This window comes from Saccopteryx leptura, chromosome 1 (assembly GCF_036850995.1).
Source record: "Saccopteryx leptura isolate mSacLep1 chromosome 1, mSacLep1_pri_phased_curated, whole genome shotgun sequence".
Classification (NCBI taxonomy): domain Eukaryota; kingdom Metazoa; phylum Chordata; class Mammalia; order Chiroptera; family Emballonuridae; genus Saccopteryx; species Saccopteryx leptura.
This window is the reverse complement of record NC_089503.1, coordinates 172,966,129-172,983,804: the sequence shown is the minus strand read 5'-3', so window position 1 is coordinate 172,983,804 and position 17,676 is coordinate 172,966,129. Positions and strand designations below refer to the sequence as shown.

General features: G+C 40.5%; 1 protein-coding gene across 3 annotated transcripts in view; it reads right to left on the bottom strand.

Annotated features, from left to right (window-relative positions):
- Positions 1-17,676, bottom strand: part of MARK1 (microtubule affinity regulating kinase 1) — an 81,228-nt gene that overhangs the window by 3,378 nt on the left and 60,174 nt on the right. Inside the window, exons 7-17 of one of the 3 annotated variants that reach the window (XM_066380393.1) lie at positions 17,540-17,596; positions 14,556-14,792; positions 14,348-14,467; positions 12,009-12,108; positions 10,554-10,666; positions 9,072-9,225; positions 8,576-8,772; positions 8,059-8,159; positions 6,815-6,979; positions 5,258-5,509; positions 2,702-2,746 (exon numbers count right to left, since the gene is read on the bottom strand). In XM_066380393.1, coding sequence (XP_066236490.1) covers positions 2,702-2,746; positions 5,258-5,509; positions 6,815-6,979; positions 8,059-8,159; positions 8,576-8,772; positions 9,072-9,225; positions 10,554-10,666; positions 12,009-12,108; positions 14,348-14,467; positions 14,556-14,792; positions 17,540-17,596 — 1,541 coding nt within the window. The remainder of the gene's footprint in view (positions 1-2,701; positions 2,747-5,257; positions 5,510-6,814; positions 6,980-8,058; positions 8,160-8,575; positions 8,773-9,071; positions 9,226-10,553; positions 10,667-12,008; positions 12,109-14,347; positions 14,468-14,555; positions 14,793-17,539; positions 17,597-17,676) is intronic. The other 2 variants (XM_066380403.1, XM_066380413.1) reach the window with 2 other exon arrangements.

The window sequence follows — 17,676 nt, the reverse complement described above, 5'->3', positions numbered from 1 at the left end:
AAAAAATAAAGAGATAAGTAGAGAAAATAAGTTTCCAAAGACTATTAACTAAGGATGGAGGGTATTTACTCCGATGTCTTCTCTACCATTCTCTTGTTGCTCTCTGACTCTGAGCCACAGGCCCCTCTGAATGTGCAGATCCAACCAGGGTTGTTTTTCAGGACCACACATGCAACTGAGGTCCTGGAGTCAGCACGCTTGGGCTAGAAGGGACCCAAAAGTTCACTGGATCGAGCACTTGTTTCAAAAACAGAACTAGGAAACTTATATTAAGTTTGGCTAGGAAACTTGTATTACTTTTCAAAGGACATTCAGCTAATACACTGAAAGACAGACGAGAAGTCAGGTGTCTTATTCTACATGTGATTTTCCTTGCATTCCCAAGGAAACCTGGTGACCTTAAGACAACAGGCACACATGAATTGTTCTCCTACATGCATCTCAAAGGCATCCTCAATGGTAACGTTAATTGTAGAAAGTGCCTGGAAACACCAACACTAATAATAACAACATCTGACATTTACTGAGCACCTACTCTCTGCCAGGAACTGTTCTAAATGCCTAATGTGTACTGTATCCTTACTCACCACTCACAACTACCCCAAGAGGAAGTCAGAATGAGGAACTGGGGGGACAAAGAGTTCAAGTCACACAGCTAGGTAAGTAGTAGACCCCAGCTCAACCCACACGGTCTGGGCTCAAGAGCCTGCGCTGTCCACCACCAGGCTCCCCCATCTCTCTGCAATGACAGAGCCTCATCAGAACTGGCTTGGTCTCCCCTATGCTCCTGCTTCTTCTGTTAAAGTGGATACTTTCCTCTTGGTGACTGTGTGGATTAAATGACTAGCAAGTACCTTATAGAGAGGAAGCATTCCATAAGTGTGTTCATAGGCAAAAGAAAAAAAAAAGGCCAACAAGGACCAAACAGAAAGAATATGTAGTCACATTAAAAGGATAAAATGCATGCAAATTAAATGCAACATGAGCAGCCACTTGTGACATTATACACTATTAAATGTCTCAGAGGGAAATTTAGTATAAAGAGAGGAGGAGACCCAAGACGGGGGTGTAAGGAATGCCTGTGTGAGGAATGGGCTACACACAGGGTCCTTCATGTTTATTCAACAGGCAGAAGAGGGTCAAAAACACCCATCTTGTCTGTCTTGGGCTCCCTTCCATGGTGACCCAGGCACCCAACTCAATAAAGGAACATTTCAACTATTATGACCGAATGTAAACATGGTAACAGTTCTTAAAAAAAGAACTACATGGGAATTCTTAATATTAAGTTTTTTCCAAAGCTCATGATGTCTTTTATTTCAAGTCATTTTCAAAAGTAGAAATGAAGTTGAAGTTTGTGTTCTGCTGGTCAAAAATAATACCTGAAAGAAGCCAGGGGCATCTGTCCCCCTGAGGAAGTACAATGTCCACTCAAAATGATTCAATGCCTTTGTTTCTTAAATTTCCCATTTATAAATATGAGCACATGTAGCAACATGTCATTAATGTGGTTGCCCAGACCGTTCCGGCTGTCCCTCACAAACCCAGGGGATGGGGTCCAGGCATGTCTTTTATCAAGTTCCGGTTGGGCTCACATTTGAGACCAATCACCAGACCGAATACACAACCAGTATTAAACATCAAAACATTATACTGTATGGCACGGTGAGCATTCCCAAATGTGGTTCACCACTGAATCCTCACCTAATAAACAGTGTGTCCGTAAAGTCATGGTGCACTTTTGACCGGTCATAGGAAAGCAACAAAAGACAATAGAAATGTAAAATCTACACCAAATAAAAGGAAAACCCTCCCAGTTTCTGTAGGATGATGTGGCAGCATGTGCGCGTGTGCAGGTGATAACATAACACCATGTATACAGTGGAGCAGCCCACGGCCATGCTAGTCAAGATGTGGACAGTACAGAGGAAAGTTCAGTGTGTTCTGTGGCTCACTAAATTCGAATCCGTGACCAAAGTACAACGTGAATATCGGCACGTTTATAACGAAGCACCACCACATAGGAATAACATTAGTTGGTGGGATAAGCAGTTGAAGGAAACCGGCAGTTTGGTGGAGAAACCCCGTTCTGGTAGGCCATCAGTCAGTGACAAGTCTGTAGAGGCTATACAGGATAGCTACCTAAGGAGCCCTAAAAAATCTGTGCATGAGCCCACATTGAACTGCACTGAATAGGTATGAAACTGGGAAAGTTTTCCTTTTATTTGGTGCAGATTTCACATTTCTATCGTCTTTTGTTGCTTTCCTGTGACCGGTCAAAGTGCACCATGACTTTACGGACACACCCTATATACTAATACCAAACCTTCCTGTGAACTTGTTCTGTGTTATTTAACACTGATTTTAGAGACCTCATTTTAGCGGGAAAAGGATCAGCATATTTGAATCTATGCCTTCTTTCGCTAATACACGCATTGCAGGACAGAAAGGGCTGCTTCTCTACCAAGCACACAATTGAAAACAATGTTCAGAAAAAACGCACACTTGCAATCCATTCGTTAACTGACACGTCATTCAATGTGAGGTGACATTAGGAACACCCATCCCAATAGGAAAATGTTAAATGCACATACTAGCTGGTTATTAGTTCTATTCGTGTGCATTAAGGGCTGTCGGCATTTCGCAAGTGCGTTTGCATACACGGGGACCTGGAAGCGAAGTGTCAATAGTGGCTCCTCACCTTGAGGTGTCTGTTCTGCCACTGGCTTCGCCTTCACTTGGGTCCCTCAAAACAAAGTGAAGGTTGAGATTTAATGATGAGAGTGAAAAAATATATATCAAGAAGAACCTACATCTAAAATGATTTTTAAAGTTAACTTGTTAAGCAAACTTCCAGCATGACAGTATTGGGTTACAAGTCCCTCTAATATGATTTGTCATGGTTTTTTTTTTCAACATAACCACACTTCACTGTCATTGATTGAGCGTCTACTGGGTATTGTCACTGCGAAGATGTGAGGTGACAGTTTATGATTGTTTTTTGTTTGTTTTAATGCGATCTTCCAATTCTCAGACATGATTGTAGAGTTATAATTTATCTTTCAGTTTAGTTTAGTTTAATCCAAAGTTCAAACCATTTAGTAATCACCAATGGCAAAGTCATGGTGTTATTCAGCAGAATTCTAGTAGTCGCTCAATTTAGAAAACATCATATATTAACCTTGCAGTTAGAAATAAAGCTCAACACGTATAGAAGTATTTCTAAAAATAAATGCCCATTTTTAAACAAGCAATGAACTTATTTCAGAAGTTAAGCTAATGATTCATGCACATGATAAAACATTATAGCAAAAGAATAGCCTATCCAAGCAGGGGAGGCTAAGAACATGAACTCAATTTAACTAGAAACACTGATCTTACCTGGATATTCATCCACCTGAGAAATAAAACCAGGAAAACTCTACTCATTGTCCTTTTGCTGAATGTAATAAATATTTTTAAAGTCTACCACATTTTAACTGCTTTGTCATCTTCAAAGGTAATTAAATTCTACATAGGAGTATCAAGTTATATACCAGTTTACATATATAAAGAGACAGTTTGTGAGAGCAAAATACTAATAAATAGCTGGGAAAACTGATCAACTTGAACCTTTAAGTCAAGGGTCCCCAAACTTTTTACACAGGGGGCCAGTTTACTGTCCCTCAGACCGTTGGAGGGCGGGACTATAAAAAAACTATGAGCCCTGGCCGGTTGGCTCAGCGGTAGAGCGTCGGCCTAGCGTGTGGAGGACCCGGGTTCGATTCCCAGCCAGGGCACACAGGAGAAGCGCCCATTTGCTTCTCCACCCCTCCGCTGCACTTTCCTCTCTGTCTCTCTCTTCCGCTCCCGCAGCCAAGGCTCCATTGGAGCAAAGATGGCCCGGGCGCTGGGGATGGCTCTGTGGCCTCTGCCTCAGGCGCTAGAGTGGCTCTGGTCGCAATATGGCGACGCCCAGGATGGGCAGAGCATCGCCCCCTGGTGGGCAGAGCGTCGCCCCTGGTGGGCGTGCCGGGTGGATCCCGGTTGGGCGCATGCGGGAGTCTGTCTGACTGTCTCTCCTTGTTTCCAACTTCAGAAAAATGAAAAAAAAAACAAAAAAAAAACTATGAACAAATCCCTATGCACACTGCACATATCTTATTTTAAAGTAAAAAAACAAAACGGGAACAAATATAACATTTAAAATAAAGAACAAGTAAATTTAAATCAACAAACTGACCAGTATTTCAATGGGAACTATGCTCCTCTCACTGACCACCAATGAAAGAGGTGTCCCTTCCGGAAGTGCGGCGGGGGCCGGATAAATGGCCAGCATGCGGCCCACAGGCTGTAGTTTGGGGATCCCTGCTTTAAGTCAATGTTAATGTTTTAGCCACTCCTGACACTGATGTAAAATGAGAGCAAAAGGAATAAAAGCAGTGCCACTTTTGTCACCCTGCTTTTAAAAACGTCTCTAAATAGTCAGCCAGCACTCCCGTCTCTCTCACTGACTCCACTGGTGAGCTGCTAGGTCTTTCTCTACCAACCTGTCCTGCCGCACGGTAATTGTCCAAATGGTATCAAATCACTGATCCGGTTAGCAAAGGAGGCTGCCTCTGAGTATTTCAATTCAGCTGTGTGACCCTCGGAAGACTGATCCACAAACTGAGTTCATAAACAGCTCTGTGAATAGGCAAGACTAGCACTGCCTCTTCTCTTTGTGGCCCATTCACTGAAATACTGCGGACACTAAGGCTGGGCGCCTTGCACAGTGCTTTGTACACATAGGACGTCACGTTGACCGGCTTTTAGTACGACCTAATTACAGACTCAATCGACATCAACCTGCACTGGCTTTGGCAACTTGTGTAGTCAATGTGTGTTGCACCTTTGTGCTTGCTTTTTAGAGAAGAGGACAATTTTACTATTTTATTACATTAGAAGTTTGCTATTCATTTAGTGTTTACTGTGTTTTGAGGTTAAGCTTTTATAATGTTAAATTAGGTAATCTATGGGGCTGTCATATCTAGGGTTTTTATAAGGAGGAAAAGAAAGGGAACTATTACTAGTGAGCAATTCTCTGAAGATACGAAATATCATTGAAAGGATAACTATAAACTTCTATTTAATTCCTTTTCCTAAAAAAAGGGCAGCTCTGATGAAATGTCATGAAATCGTTTTTTGGAAAACCCTAGATGAAAAAAAAAAATAAAAAGCATTCCACCTTTCTAGCGCCCAGAGGCCACAAACGGCGAGGTGCAGCCTCAGGACTGACCTGCGGACGAATCGGGAGGTGATCTTGCTGATGATGCCGGTGGATGTGCCCCGCCGGGCATGCGCGAAGGCCCCAGTCTCGTGGGACGGGGACGCGGGTGGCCCGGCGTAGGCAGCGCTGCGCCGCTCCCGCAGCTGCTCGCCATGGAAGGTGCTCCGGCTCGAGCTCCCGCGGGGGAAGCGTGTCCGATCCGGGGTGCTGGCGCTGATACTGTGCGCGGACGGGGAAGCAGCAGGCACTCGCTGGGTGGTCCTGGCGGGGTGGGGGTGGGGGGGCAAAAGTGATGACACCCGCTTCGTTATGATGACCCAGAGCTTCCACCTCACAACTAGAGACAAAAATGGCTATGGCCACTTTTTACTTCGGGCAATAAGAATTATTATTACTATATTTCTTTTTTTTAATAACTAAATTGACTGGAGTGATATTGGTGAATAACATATACATTTCAAGGGTATAATTCTTGAGTATATCATCTGTATATTGCACTACTTTTTTTTTTTAAAGATTTTTTTAAACATTTATTTATTGATTTTAGCAAGGGCAAGGGAAAGAGAGAGACAGGACCCTTGCTCTGTTCCTGTAGGTGCCCCGACCTGGGATTGAACTGGCTACCTCTGTGCTTTGGGAGGATGCTCTCTAACCAACTGAACCATCCTGCCCGTGCTTGTACTACTTTTATTTGGCCCATTCTATGTGTTCCTATTAAACAGCAGATGCAGGGGTTAACTGTACTTCCTTTATCATCATATGTAGCAGGCTAAAATGTCAGTTTGAAACTAAGTGCCTTTTATAAAAATTTAGCAATTAAGGATTAAGATATGACTGACACAAAAATATATATGTTTAGCATCAGAAATGCCAGACCAGGGGGGGCTATGGACATTTTTTTTCAATTATCTTAATCCGCTCAGCAAGGTAGAGCACGAATTTTACTATTCTTCAAAAAGTATTCCAACAGAATAATTACTTATTTATAAATTTAGGCCTCAGTCATGGCACAAGACTCCATGGCACCACCAATATGATGAACAAATCTAACTATCCAAGATGCTCCTCAATTTTAGAAATCCTAACATAGGCAGATACTAGAAAAACAGTCTCATACTTTTTATACCAGAAAGGGCTCTTTGAGATCATCAGTGTCATCAACAGGGAAACGAAAAGGCCAGTTTAATTAAGATTGAGTAACCGGCAGGACCCGGGATGACTGCCAGAGGTATCAACTCCTAGTCTCAGATTTTTTTTTTTTAATCATAAAAAACTCAATTTACCTAAGTGATCAATTAGGCAGAAATGTTTTACTTTTAGGAACGGATTAAAGAGAAAATCCTTCAAGAAGACACCTCTAGAAAACAATTTAAATTATAAGCAATTTTTCTGAAGCGTAGGGAATGGAGGAAATTTTATGTTATTATTCAGCTTTTCCTCTGCCACAAACACTGCATCTTGTCACAAAGCTCATCATGTCACAGAGCCTATCATGTATTTGCATAGGGTGCCGTATTTTCAAACAAACTCTTTAACAAACAAAATGAAATGCAACCAGCAGGTTACCCGGGCCGGTAAGCTTCAGAGCCGTCTTTAATGGTTGGCAGTGTAACTTTGATAGGGTGACCAGAAGCAGACATGGACTTCTGGTGGCGGGGTCGTGCTGAGGGGACAGCAGAGGCCCCGGCAGAGCCTGTAGAAGATATGCTACTGGCCGACATCTCCGTGAGGCTTTCGACATAAAACAGAAATGTAGAAAAGAAGAAAAGGATGTAGTTCACTACAACTGAAGAACTAGATGTCTAAACCTAAATTGACTAACACCTTTTATAACTGTAACACTTCAAAGAAATGATCATTAGTGGCATTATTAGTGACTGACAAATCAATATTCTTGTGAAAGATGCACAAGGTAAATTTATCACCACTCTCCATGTGGAAGATCTCACACGCACCTGCCCTCTAGCTGTACGTGTGATTCTGAGATGGTATAAAATGATCTTTATGGATAAAATGGTTGTGACTGGGGACATTGTTCACTTTCTAAAAGTCACATTTTGGTGTGACATGTTTCCTTGAAACATTGTCCACTTTACGAAAAGAATTCACAATTACAGCAAAAATACTATTGTTGTAAACATTATTAAAACACTTTGAGGTCTTATCATGAATCAATAGGTGAACTGTTGTAGATTAAAGGATGTCCAGATTAGGGCTTAGTACAGGAAATAAGTCAGAAATCAATCCCTATTTTTCTAAATTAAAGGATCTTATATCCAAGGACAGACAATACCTTTCTGGGACTTATAATTAATAGACACTTACTTTACGTGACTATTAATTGAGAGGAAACAAGTGTAAGGATGGTCTGTCCAAGAACGCCTTGAGAATTAGATGATTCTCAAGATCAGCTGAGATGAACACATTTCTTTACAGAAAGAAAAGCCATGCCTTCATTATTTGGATCCAATAACGACTTGATGGAGGGAGACAAGGGGAGGTAAGAAGGGGGCCGCAGCTATATAAGAGAATGTGATCCAAATTATGAAGACTGGATTAGGATGCTATGATCTGCTCTGTTGCAGGCAAACAGTCAATACTTTTAGAAAAGATTTTATTTGCGAATTCTCAGGTTAAGAGAATTATCTCCTGTTTCCCCTAAATATTTTCCAAGGGAAGATGCCCTAGTAAGACTAGCTGGATTACTATTTTGTATTTCCTTTCCTCTTGACTGTCACCCCAAAGGTTCTGGCGAGAGCACTGATGTAGGACAATAACCCAGTAGAGTAAGCTGGAGCAAGGACATGTACCTGCTGTCTTTTCCATTCTGCAGGGCCGTGTACCGGTCTGTGGTCCTTTCACAGACATAGGTATTCCTTCTCGCCATGCTCCCTCCAGCATATACGTTATTCTTTAGGAAAGAAGGGGGAAAAAAAGCCATTTAAAAAATCCTAACTGTACTTATGGAAAGTCAAAGAAATAAATTGAAGCTGTAATTTACTGAAGGTACAAAAAAACACAAGGTTGAATTTTAATTGACCAGACTCTCATATGAATGAGCTCTATGCCCCGTCCCCCTCAGGTAGGTTGTTGGAGTGAAAGGCAGAGCATCCTGAGCCTGTCACAGTTTGAGCTCACTGTCCTACAGCGGCAGTGAGCATATAAAGAACTCATATTCCATTTCTTTGTTCTTAAATTGCATTTATGAGAAAATTGGCTCTACAATTTTGAAACATTTAAAAAAAAGATTAAAAAAAATCTTTCAACAAAAAATCCTGACCATAGATAACCACCACAAACTTGCAATAGACGGGAATGTTTACTCACACTTGGAATAGTTGAAGATTTCTTCCTTTCTGGGCCTACAAGAGGGCTGGCAGTCACCTCGCTCTTTGATCCAACTGTTGCGCTGCCAAGCTTACAGGCTTTCCCATCTTTGTCCCATTCCTCTTTCTGTTCGCTTTCCACACTGTTGGCCTGGGACCTTTTTGTATATGACACAGCAGGGGGAATGGATGGACCAGCTGTAATTAAAAGAAAAGGTTCAATGAATCACAAAATAACTAGCATATTTTCTTCTTATGGACAAAACCCCTGCATTAAAAACATCTTTATTTGCATATTTTACACTGTGAAGTAAGGTGAGACTGTTCAATGACAAAAATAGGTCAGTCCCCCAAAAAGGGACTGTATTTGTCATCCGAAAATGGAATCCGTGGTGACGGGGATGACACAGGCACACAAAGGTATGGCTGTCGAATGCTTAACAACTGCGAGTTTGGGTAGTATCGGTCTGTGTTCGCTTGTGTGATGTTTCCCCCACCATGATCACTAAAGCGCCGCTGCTTCTGGTTCGCAGAGATGCTCCTTTGGACCTTCAGGTGAGCGGGGGACTGAAGCGTGCTGTTGTTTAAGTCACTACTGGGCCGTGACCTCTGACTCAAGTTTCCACTGGATAATGACTCACCGCCTTCAAACTAGAAATGGAAGAAAGACCACCAGGGTTTCAAAACACAAGCACGTTTATGCAGACAACACGCACTCCAATTTCCACTCTATTCCAAGCCAGACAAGGGGTAAGCAGAACTTTAAAAAATATATAGTTTGGGGACAGAACTGCACATTGGCAAACGGGAAGGGAAATAGATGTAACATGTTTGCATGAGCACTTGTGATGCTCTGTTATCTTGTCCAAATGGCTTTGAATCTTTCATTTAGTCAAAATATCAAATAATTGCTACCAACTATTGAATGGCTATTATACACCGTGCTAAGCTCTTTATAAAGGTTACTTTGTTTAATCTCTAGCCAAAAAACACTAAGATTTATTAATCTTCACTTTATAGATGGAGAAGTTGAGGGTAAGAGAGCCAAGGGACATCTCTAGATTCAAAGTCATGATAAAATACACACATGTGCGCACATATCTTTTTGTTTTGTTTTGTCCACTACATTCACAGAACAAAATTTGATTTATTAGCTCTGATCAAGAAATTGCATTTACTTAGAGCAAATCAAGGTACATTGGGGATCAATACATTACCCTTCTCTCTGTAACATAAACGATGTTTGTGGTCAGCCAACCTTTTACTGAATCACTGGCTTCCCTGAACGGTTCCTATCTAATTAAAAACAATTTCAGCTGATTCTATAAAATGCCTCCCACTAATGTCAAATCTTCAACGAACTGTCAATGCTCTGGGCTCTGTTCTTGACACTTGATTTATACTGTTATATCTGCTGTCCCAAAAGATCGTTTGCTTTTATGGTTCAATCGTCATTTGCATACAGTTATTTCCTAAATCGATCTCATGACTGATTTGTCCTGGCCTTGAGAATTCCCAACTGAATGAATCAAAGCCACTCCAAACTCTGTAAGGTAAAACGTCACCAACTTTGTTTCTGGGTCCCCACCTGTACACATCACCTAAGACACACACTTGGTTGTAAATGCTATCACTTCCTCTTGTTTAGCTCACTGTGTTTTCTGCATACCCAGAATAACCACATTACCTCAGGCAGGACTGTTGCATTTGGACACACAACTCTGGGGGGCGCCATTCCCAAAGACTAGACTGTGAATGGTACCCCTTAGAGCTAAGGCATTAGGCCTTCTTTTACATAACAGAATCTCTTGGTACTTGGAAATGAAATCAGTTCATGACTTAGCTCTTGAATTCTAATACATAAGCATGCTAAGGTCTTTATGTTATTCCTGATACCACATAGACTATATCTGCTTACATCATATCTTATACTTAGCCAAGAAATGATTTATATTCATCTAAAACGGTGAAGAACTTACTTCAGGAGGTTTTCTACCCAGAAGAATATAAGTAGCCATGACTTCATCATACTTCTGATTTATCAAGGCATCATTTATCTCGTCTCGTGCAAAACCCATGGTGACCATGACATCTAGAAATTAAAAAAAAAAAAAAGCAAAATTTCCTGAAAATGCGTTTATTTTAGTAAACAAATGAATGAAAACTGATCAGGTTTGCCAACATTAGATTTGAAAACTAAGTTCTAACATTTTAAAGTGTAATATTACTTGTAAAGACTTTTTGACTATTAACATCCAGATACTATATATTCGCATAATGTATGCTCACCATTTTTCATGAGGAAATTATCTATATTATGGGTTATTGATGACTGGGCCCCTTCCATTTCTCATTGCCTAGCACACTCCTGAGCTGAAGTCCTTTGTCCAAGAGACACAATATCTATCTGTGTGTGACAAACACAACACCCTTTCTCTCTCCCTCTTTCTCTCTCTCTCTCAACACACCCTTATCCCATAACGATTTCTGCTTTCTGATCTGAAGGTAGGCTGACTCCTCTTTGGAAGGTTTGAATTCCACAGTTGTTCTGATCAGACTCTTAACACCCTAGGATGCTCCTTCCTCCTCTCTCAAGTCAGATAGGAGCACAGTTGAGATGACTCCATTTTTGAGTCTCCAACGGCTATAGGAAGGGAGACAGAAACAAAGGAGACAGTTTTGATGCAGAAAGGAGCTGGGCATGGGAGAATGGACCAGGCTGAGACGCAGAAGACAGAAAGAAATAAAGAGGCCGTATAAACTCAGGACCTCTATATTCTTGGTTGAAATACATGCTACGCTTTGCTGATACTCATCAGTCTGACCAGAGCTGATACTTAAATCAGTCATTCCTCCTGTTAGAAATTGCTGTAAGGAAAAAATAAAAAATTTTTATATTGCTGTTGCCAAGAATTGAATTTGATTATAATATGCACAAGAACAAATTAAGACAAGAAAAGATGATAATACAAGTTATTTTTTAAATAAAAATCGCTTCCTATTTATCTTTTTTAAGACTTTTTTTTTTTTTTTTTTTTTTTTTTACAGAGGCAGAGATAGACAGGGACAGACAGAGATGAGAAGCATCAATCATCAGTTTCTCGTTGCGCATTGCGACTTCTTAGTTGTTCATTGATTGCTTTCTCACATGTGCCTTGACCGTGGGCCTTCAGCAGACCGAGTAACCCCCTGCTGGAGCCAGCGACCTTGGGTCCAAGCTGGTGAGCTCTTTGCTCAAGCCAGATGAGCCCACGCTCAAGCTGGCGACCTCGGGGTCTTGAACCTGGGTCCTTCCGCATCCCAGTCCGACGCTCTATCCACTGTGCCACCACCTGGTCAGGCCCTATTTATATTTTTAAAATGCTATTTGGCAGACTAAATGACCATCACTTATACCCTAGGGACAGCACCTCTTACGCTATTTAAATACTTACCTATTCTTTTTGTGTCGTTGAAATCTGGTTCAGGCTCAGAATATGGCTTTAGTTCTTCCTCTTCGTGACCAACGTTCATCCACCGATCTTTCATAATTTGCTAGAAAATAAATTCTACATTATGTTTGGCCAACCAGAACCTCCGATGACTTATTTCAGCTCTGTTTTAGTGAACAGAGACCAAGTCAGGAAGGTTTCTCTCAGTCATCTGAGGGAGTATACTGGGAGAGGCTGAGAAAGAGTCTCCCCAGCCAGTGTGTGGAGAGCAGGTTAGAGAGGTTCAAGACCAGAGGCATGGAATCAACCAAGAGGCTTTCTTTCGCCAGAGACTAGGAGATGATGCCAGTCTGAATGAAAGGTAGGCCATGGCAATGGAAAAAAGAGGTAAAAATCAACAAAAACTCACAATTGAATATGGGGGTTTGAGAGTTTGTACTTAGAAATCTTTCATTTTTTTTTTAAAAAAAGGTTATTAACAAAAGAAAAAAACAACTCATGGACATGAACAACAGTGTGACTGCCAGGGGGAAGCAGATGGGGAGGTAGAGGTGGGTACAGGGGGATAAAAGGTGATGGAAGGAGACTTGGCATGGTACACACAACACAGTGGACGGATGATGTATTGTGGAACTGTGCACCTGAAACTTGTATAAGTCTGTTAACCAGTGTCACCCCAATAAATTCAATAAAAAGAAAAAATTTTTAATAAAAAAGGTCATTATTATTAATAGTAGTGTTGTCAATACTGTCCAGAAATAAATAAGATCCTTAAGATTTTCTTAGCTGCAGCTAAGAAAGGTGTTAAAATACTTTTTGGGGAGGACCAAAGATGACGGAGAAAGGGCAAAAAGAAGGAGCTTTGCTTTGGCTCCAATTTTGCATTATTTTAAAAGATAACACAGTCTATCCCAGTTAAGAACTGGAAAATGAAAGAATATATATACAAAGAGGAAATAACACAAAAATTTTTTCAGTTTCTTGCTAACAAAAAATTTAGACATATCAAAATTCAAATCAATAGCAAATAAAAACTTAGTGTGTAACATACACAGAAATCCTTTTAAAATCATAAATGACCCTGTCCCTCCCATTAGCGCAATTAGGAAGGACTGACAGCATTCACAAACACGACCTGAATAATTATGCAACAGTTTAGACCTAGAAACAACTCTAGGTCATTCAAACAGACTATGAAATTAATTCATTAATTTTATCGTGATGGAGGTAGTTCATTTATAAGGCTTTAAGAAAAACTTCAATAAAGTTTGCAGTCATATCTGAGAAGCAACAGAAAGGCGTTACATAAGTTACCATATTTTTCACTCCATAAGATGTACTTTTCCCCAAAAAAAGTGGAGGGGAAAATTCCCGTGCATCTTATGGAGTAAAAAATACAGTACTTTATTAAATATTTTAACACACCATTTGGTTCAGATTTTTTTTTTCTTATTTTCCTCCTTAAAATTCTAGGTGTGTCTTATGGAGCGAAAAATATGGTAAGTAAAAAGTTTAATAAAAAAATAGCCACACAGAACTGTCTAAATCAAATTTCAATGTTAGAAAATTATATACTAAAGGAAAACTAGTATTCACCCTAAAATAAAACTCATGATATGCAAGTAACATTAAAAAATATATAAAGTTGCAATTTTTTTAAAATAAGGCAATTAGTGGGAAATATTTCATGTTAAAATGTATTAAGCTGATACAATTCCTTAAGGCTGATTATCCAGACCCTTTGAGTCAAGCAGCTAAGAGCCACAGAGAGCTTACACATGAAGAACAACAGTTACCTTAGTCATTAAGAATACTGAGTACTATCCCTATGAAATAAATACAAATGAAAGCAATTATGAAACTACAGGACTACAATAAAGGCATCAAATACTAAAAATTATTATATCCAATACTGAACCAAGCTGTGTGCAAAATAGGTACCTTTAGATGCCCTGGGTCACCCACAATCTTCTGGCAATGACAAGACCTATCAGACTGTTAGTACCCTTTGACCCAGTAATGACCTTCTGGAGAATTTTTCTAAGTATATATCCCAAAAAGAAAAAGTATATCATAATATTGTTAGTAAAAACAATGAAAACAATTCAAATGTGCAAAAAAAGCAGGTAAGAGTCAAATAAAATATGATACATGACCCAAGGATGACAACATTGCTCACCAGTAAGGAAGAAGCTCACTCTCATGATCAATCAAAAAGTATGTACCAAAAACTTCTAAGTTTAAAAAAAAATGAAACAGGAAAAAATTATTTTAAAATGATCTTCAGTTCCTGGAACATTTTCATTGTTAAACTTCAATCTGGAGTACAAAAGATAACTTACTTCCAAGCTGCCTCGTTTAATGGGATTGAGCACTAGTAATTTCTTCAGGAGATTTTCACAGTCAGTGGACATATAGAAGGGAATACGGTATTTCCCTCGTAAGACTCGCTCTCGCAGTTCCTGAGAAGGGCCAGAGAAAGCACTTGTAACTGGCTCTGGAAAGGATCGTGCACGGGGATAAAGCATGCATATCAAATTTAGCTGATACCTTTAAATTCTGGCCGTCAAAAGGCAAGGAGCCACTGACCAGCGTGTAGAGGATGACACCGAGACTCCACACGTCTACCTCGGGCCCATCATACTTCTTCCCCTGGAAGAGCTCAGGAGCAGCGTAGGGTGGGCTTCCACAAAATGTGTCCAATTTGTTCCCAACTGTAAATTCATTACTAAAACCAAAGTCAGCAATTTTAATATTCATGTCAGCATCAAGGAGAAGGTTTTCAGCCTAAGGGGAAAATAATAAAAAGGACAATGTGAAGAGCCTATGTAACATCAAGTAGCGTTATAACTATTTCAGATTCCAAACATGGATTTCTTGCCTCTTGTTTCTCAACGTAATAGCAAACGTAGGAGTCCAGCAGGGTACATCAGTGTTTACCTGCTCAGAGTTACACCTACAGAGGACTGAATTTTAACACTATACAAGGAGAGCTCTCATTTTTATGCAGATCTGCAAATGTTTAAGGAAGGTTATTTAAAATCCATTTTTTTCATCAAGGTAAGTAACATCCTGAAATTGTCTCTTAATAGGACCTCATCAAAAGTACATCTGGGCCCTGGCCGGTTGGCTCAGCGGTAGAGCATCGGCCTGGCGTGTGGGGGACTCGGGTTCGATTCCCGGCCAGGGCACATAGGAGAAGTGCCCATTTGCTTCTCCAACCCCCCCCCCCTCCTTCCTCTCTGTCTCTCTCTTCCCCTCCCGCAGCCAAGGCTCCACTGGAGCAAAGATGGCCTGGGCGCTGGGGATGGCTCCTTGGCCTCTGCCCCAGGCGCTAGAGTGGCTCTGGTCTCGGCAGAGCGACACCCCGGAGGGGCAGAGCATCGCCCCCTGGTGGGCAGAGCGTCGCCCCTGGTGGGCGTGCCGGGTGGATCCCGGTCGGGCGCATGCGGGAGTCTGTCTGACTGTCTCTCCCCATTTCCAGCTTCAGAAAAAAAAAAAAAAGAGTACATCTGTCCACATAACACTAATCTGCTGAGCTTACACCAACAAGTTTACCCAACAACACTCCATTTTAACAAAGTATCATTGGTCAATGTGAGGCTAATACCTACAATAACTGCCAATCAGGGCTTCTCTAATGAGTTCAATCCTTTGTCTTCCCTTATGGAGTGCTTCCTCAACAACGTTCTGTTCTTTCAGTAAAACAATACACTACAATACGGACTCCATTAGATATGGTCTGTTTTACAGTTCCTTTTGCTGTTTTAAAACTAGATTCTCTTCTGGAGGTATATTATGGTAGAAAGCAGTAACCCCCCACCACTACCACCACCATGTTGTGAGAGGCTGGTTTCCCAAAACTCTAAATCAGAATCACCCAAAGAAAGTTTTAAATGTGCCTTATGTAAATGTAAGCAATTCAATAAGGTGTTTGCTTTTGTACATGCTTTCTTTCAACTGATAGTCTAACAAAGTTAGAGGTTACTTCATACGTAGATGTGTTTTATCAGGTTTGAAAAAGAAGTAATATTTGACTAACATTAAATGGCAACCTATGGATTGAGAGAAGGTATCTGTAAATCATATGCCTGATAAAGGGTTAATATGCAAAATACAGCTGTACATATGGAAAATAATATAAGAATAAACTCTGTGTTTCACATACTCACAACTGTAAACCTACTTTCACCCCACCCTGTATATAAGGAATTTATATAGCTTACTAACAAAAAACAAAAAACAAAAAAACCCTCAATTAAAAATGGCGAAAGCACCTCAATAGACATTTTTTCAAAGATTATAAAAATGGTCAACAGGGAGAGGAAAAGGTGCTCAACATCCCCATCATCAGGGAAATGCCAATCAAAACTATAATGAGATATCACTCCACCCATTGGGATGACTATCATTAAAATTATGCATTGGGGAGGATGTAGAGAAAAGGGAATCCTTGTATACTATTGATAGAAATTTAAATTGGTACAGACATCATTGAAAATTGTATGGAGGTTTGTGAAAAACTAAAACTAAGCCCTGGCCGGTTGGTTCAGTGGTAGAGCATTGGCCTGGCGTGTGGAAGTCCCGGGTTTGATTCCCGGCCAAGGCACACAGGAGAAGCGCCCATCTGCTTCTCCACCCCTCCCCCTCTCCTTTCTCTCTGTCTCTCTCTTCCCCTCCCGCAGCCAAGGCTCCATTGGAGCAAAGTTGGCCCGGGTGCTGGGGATGGCTCCATGGCCTCTGCCTCAGGCGCTAGAATGGCTCTGGTTGTGACAGAGCAACGCCCCGGATGGGCAGAGCATCGCCCCCTGGTGGGCGTGCCAGGTGGATCCCGGTTGGGCACATGCGGGAGTCTGTCTGACTGCCTCCCCGTTTCCAGCTTCAGAAAAATACAAAACAAACAAACAAACAAAAAACAACTAAAACTAGAACTACTGCATGATCCAGCAATTCCTCTTTTGGATATAGTCCTGGTGAAAATGAAATTGGTACCTCAAAGACATATCTATGTTCTGATGTTTAGTGTCATTTGTCAATGAACATTTCTTAACCTACACTTTTATCATACATATCTTATACCACAGTATGCGACTTTATTCTAATTACATGCATTTGATGTTCATAACACTGTTTAAAATTTTTCCTTAATTCTTTAAGTTTTAATGGTAAGAATAAGAACTGGCTCTTACATCAGACCAATCTGGACTTGTGGCCAGACTTTGCTTCTGATTGAATGAGACCTTAGGCATTTTTAGTTTGGGACAAAGTTCCATCCTTGTCTATTAAAACAAGCTTATAAATGGTGAATCAAATCTCTTTTAGCCTTTAATACTAGATAACTACTGATACATTTTCTTCATTTTCTCAGTGAAAATATTGCCTTTCATAAAGTTGCTGTGAACATTAAATAAAAACTAATTTGCTGGTATAGTACCTGGCACAATTAGCTCCAATATTATAAACATAAATAGCTCTAAAATTATAAACTATCAGTTAATAATTAAAATTTTTATGTGATAAAATCAGTGCTTTACCTTAAGATCACGGTGAACAATGCACTTTTGATGACAATACTGCACAGCAGACACAATCTGAAATAAATATTTGGATAAAAGATTAAAAAATTGCTTTATGGTAGAAAAAAAATCACAATTTCCCCCAATATCACTTC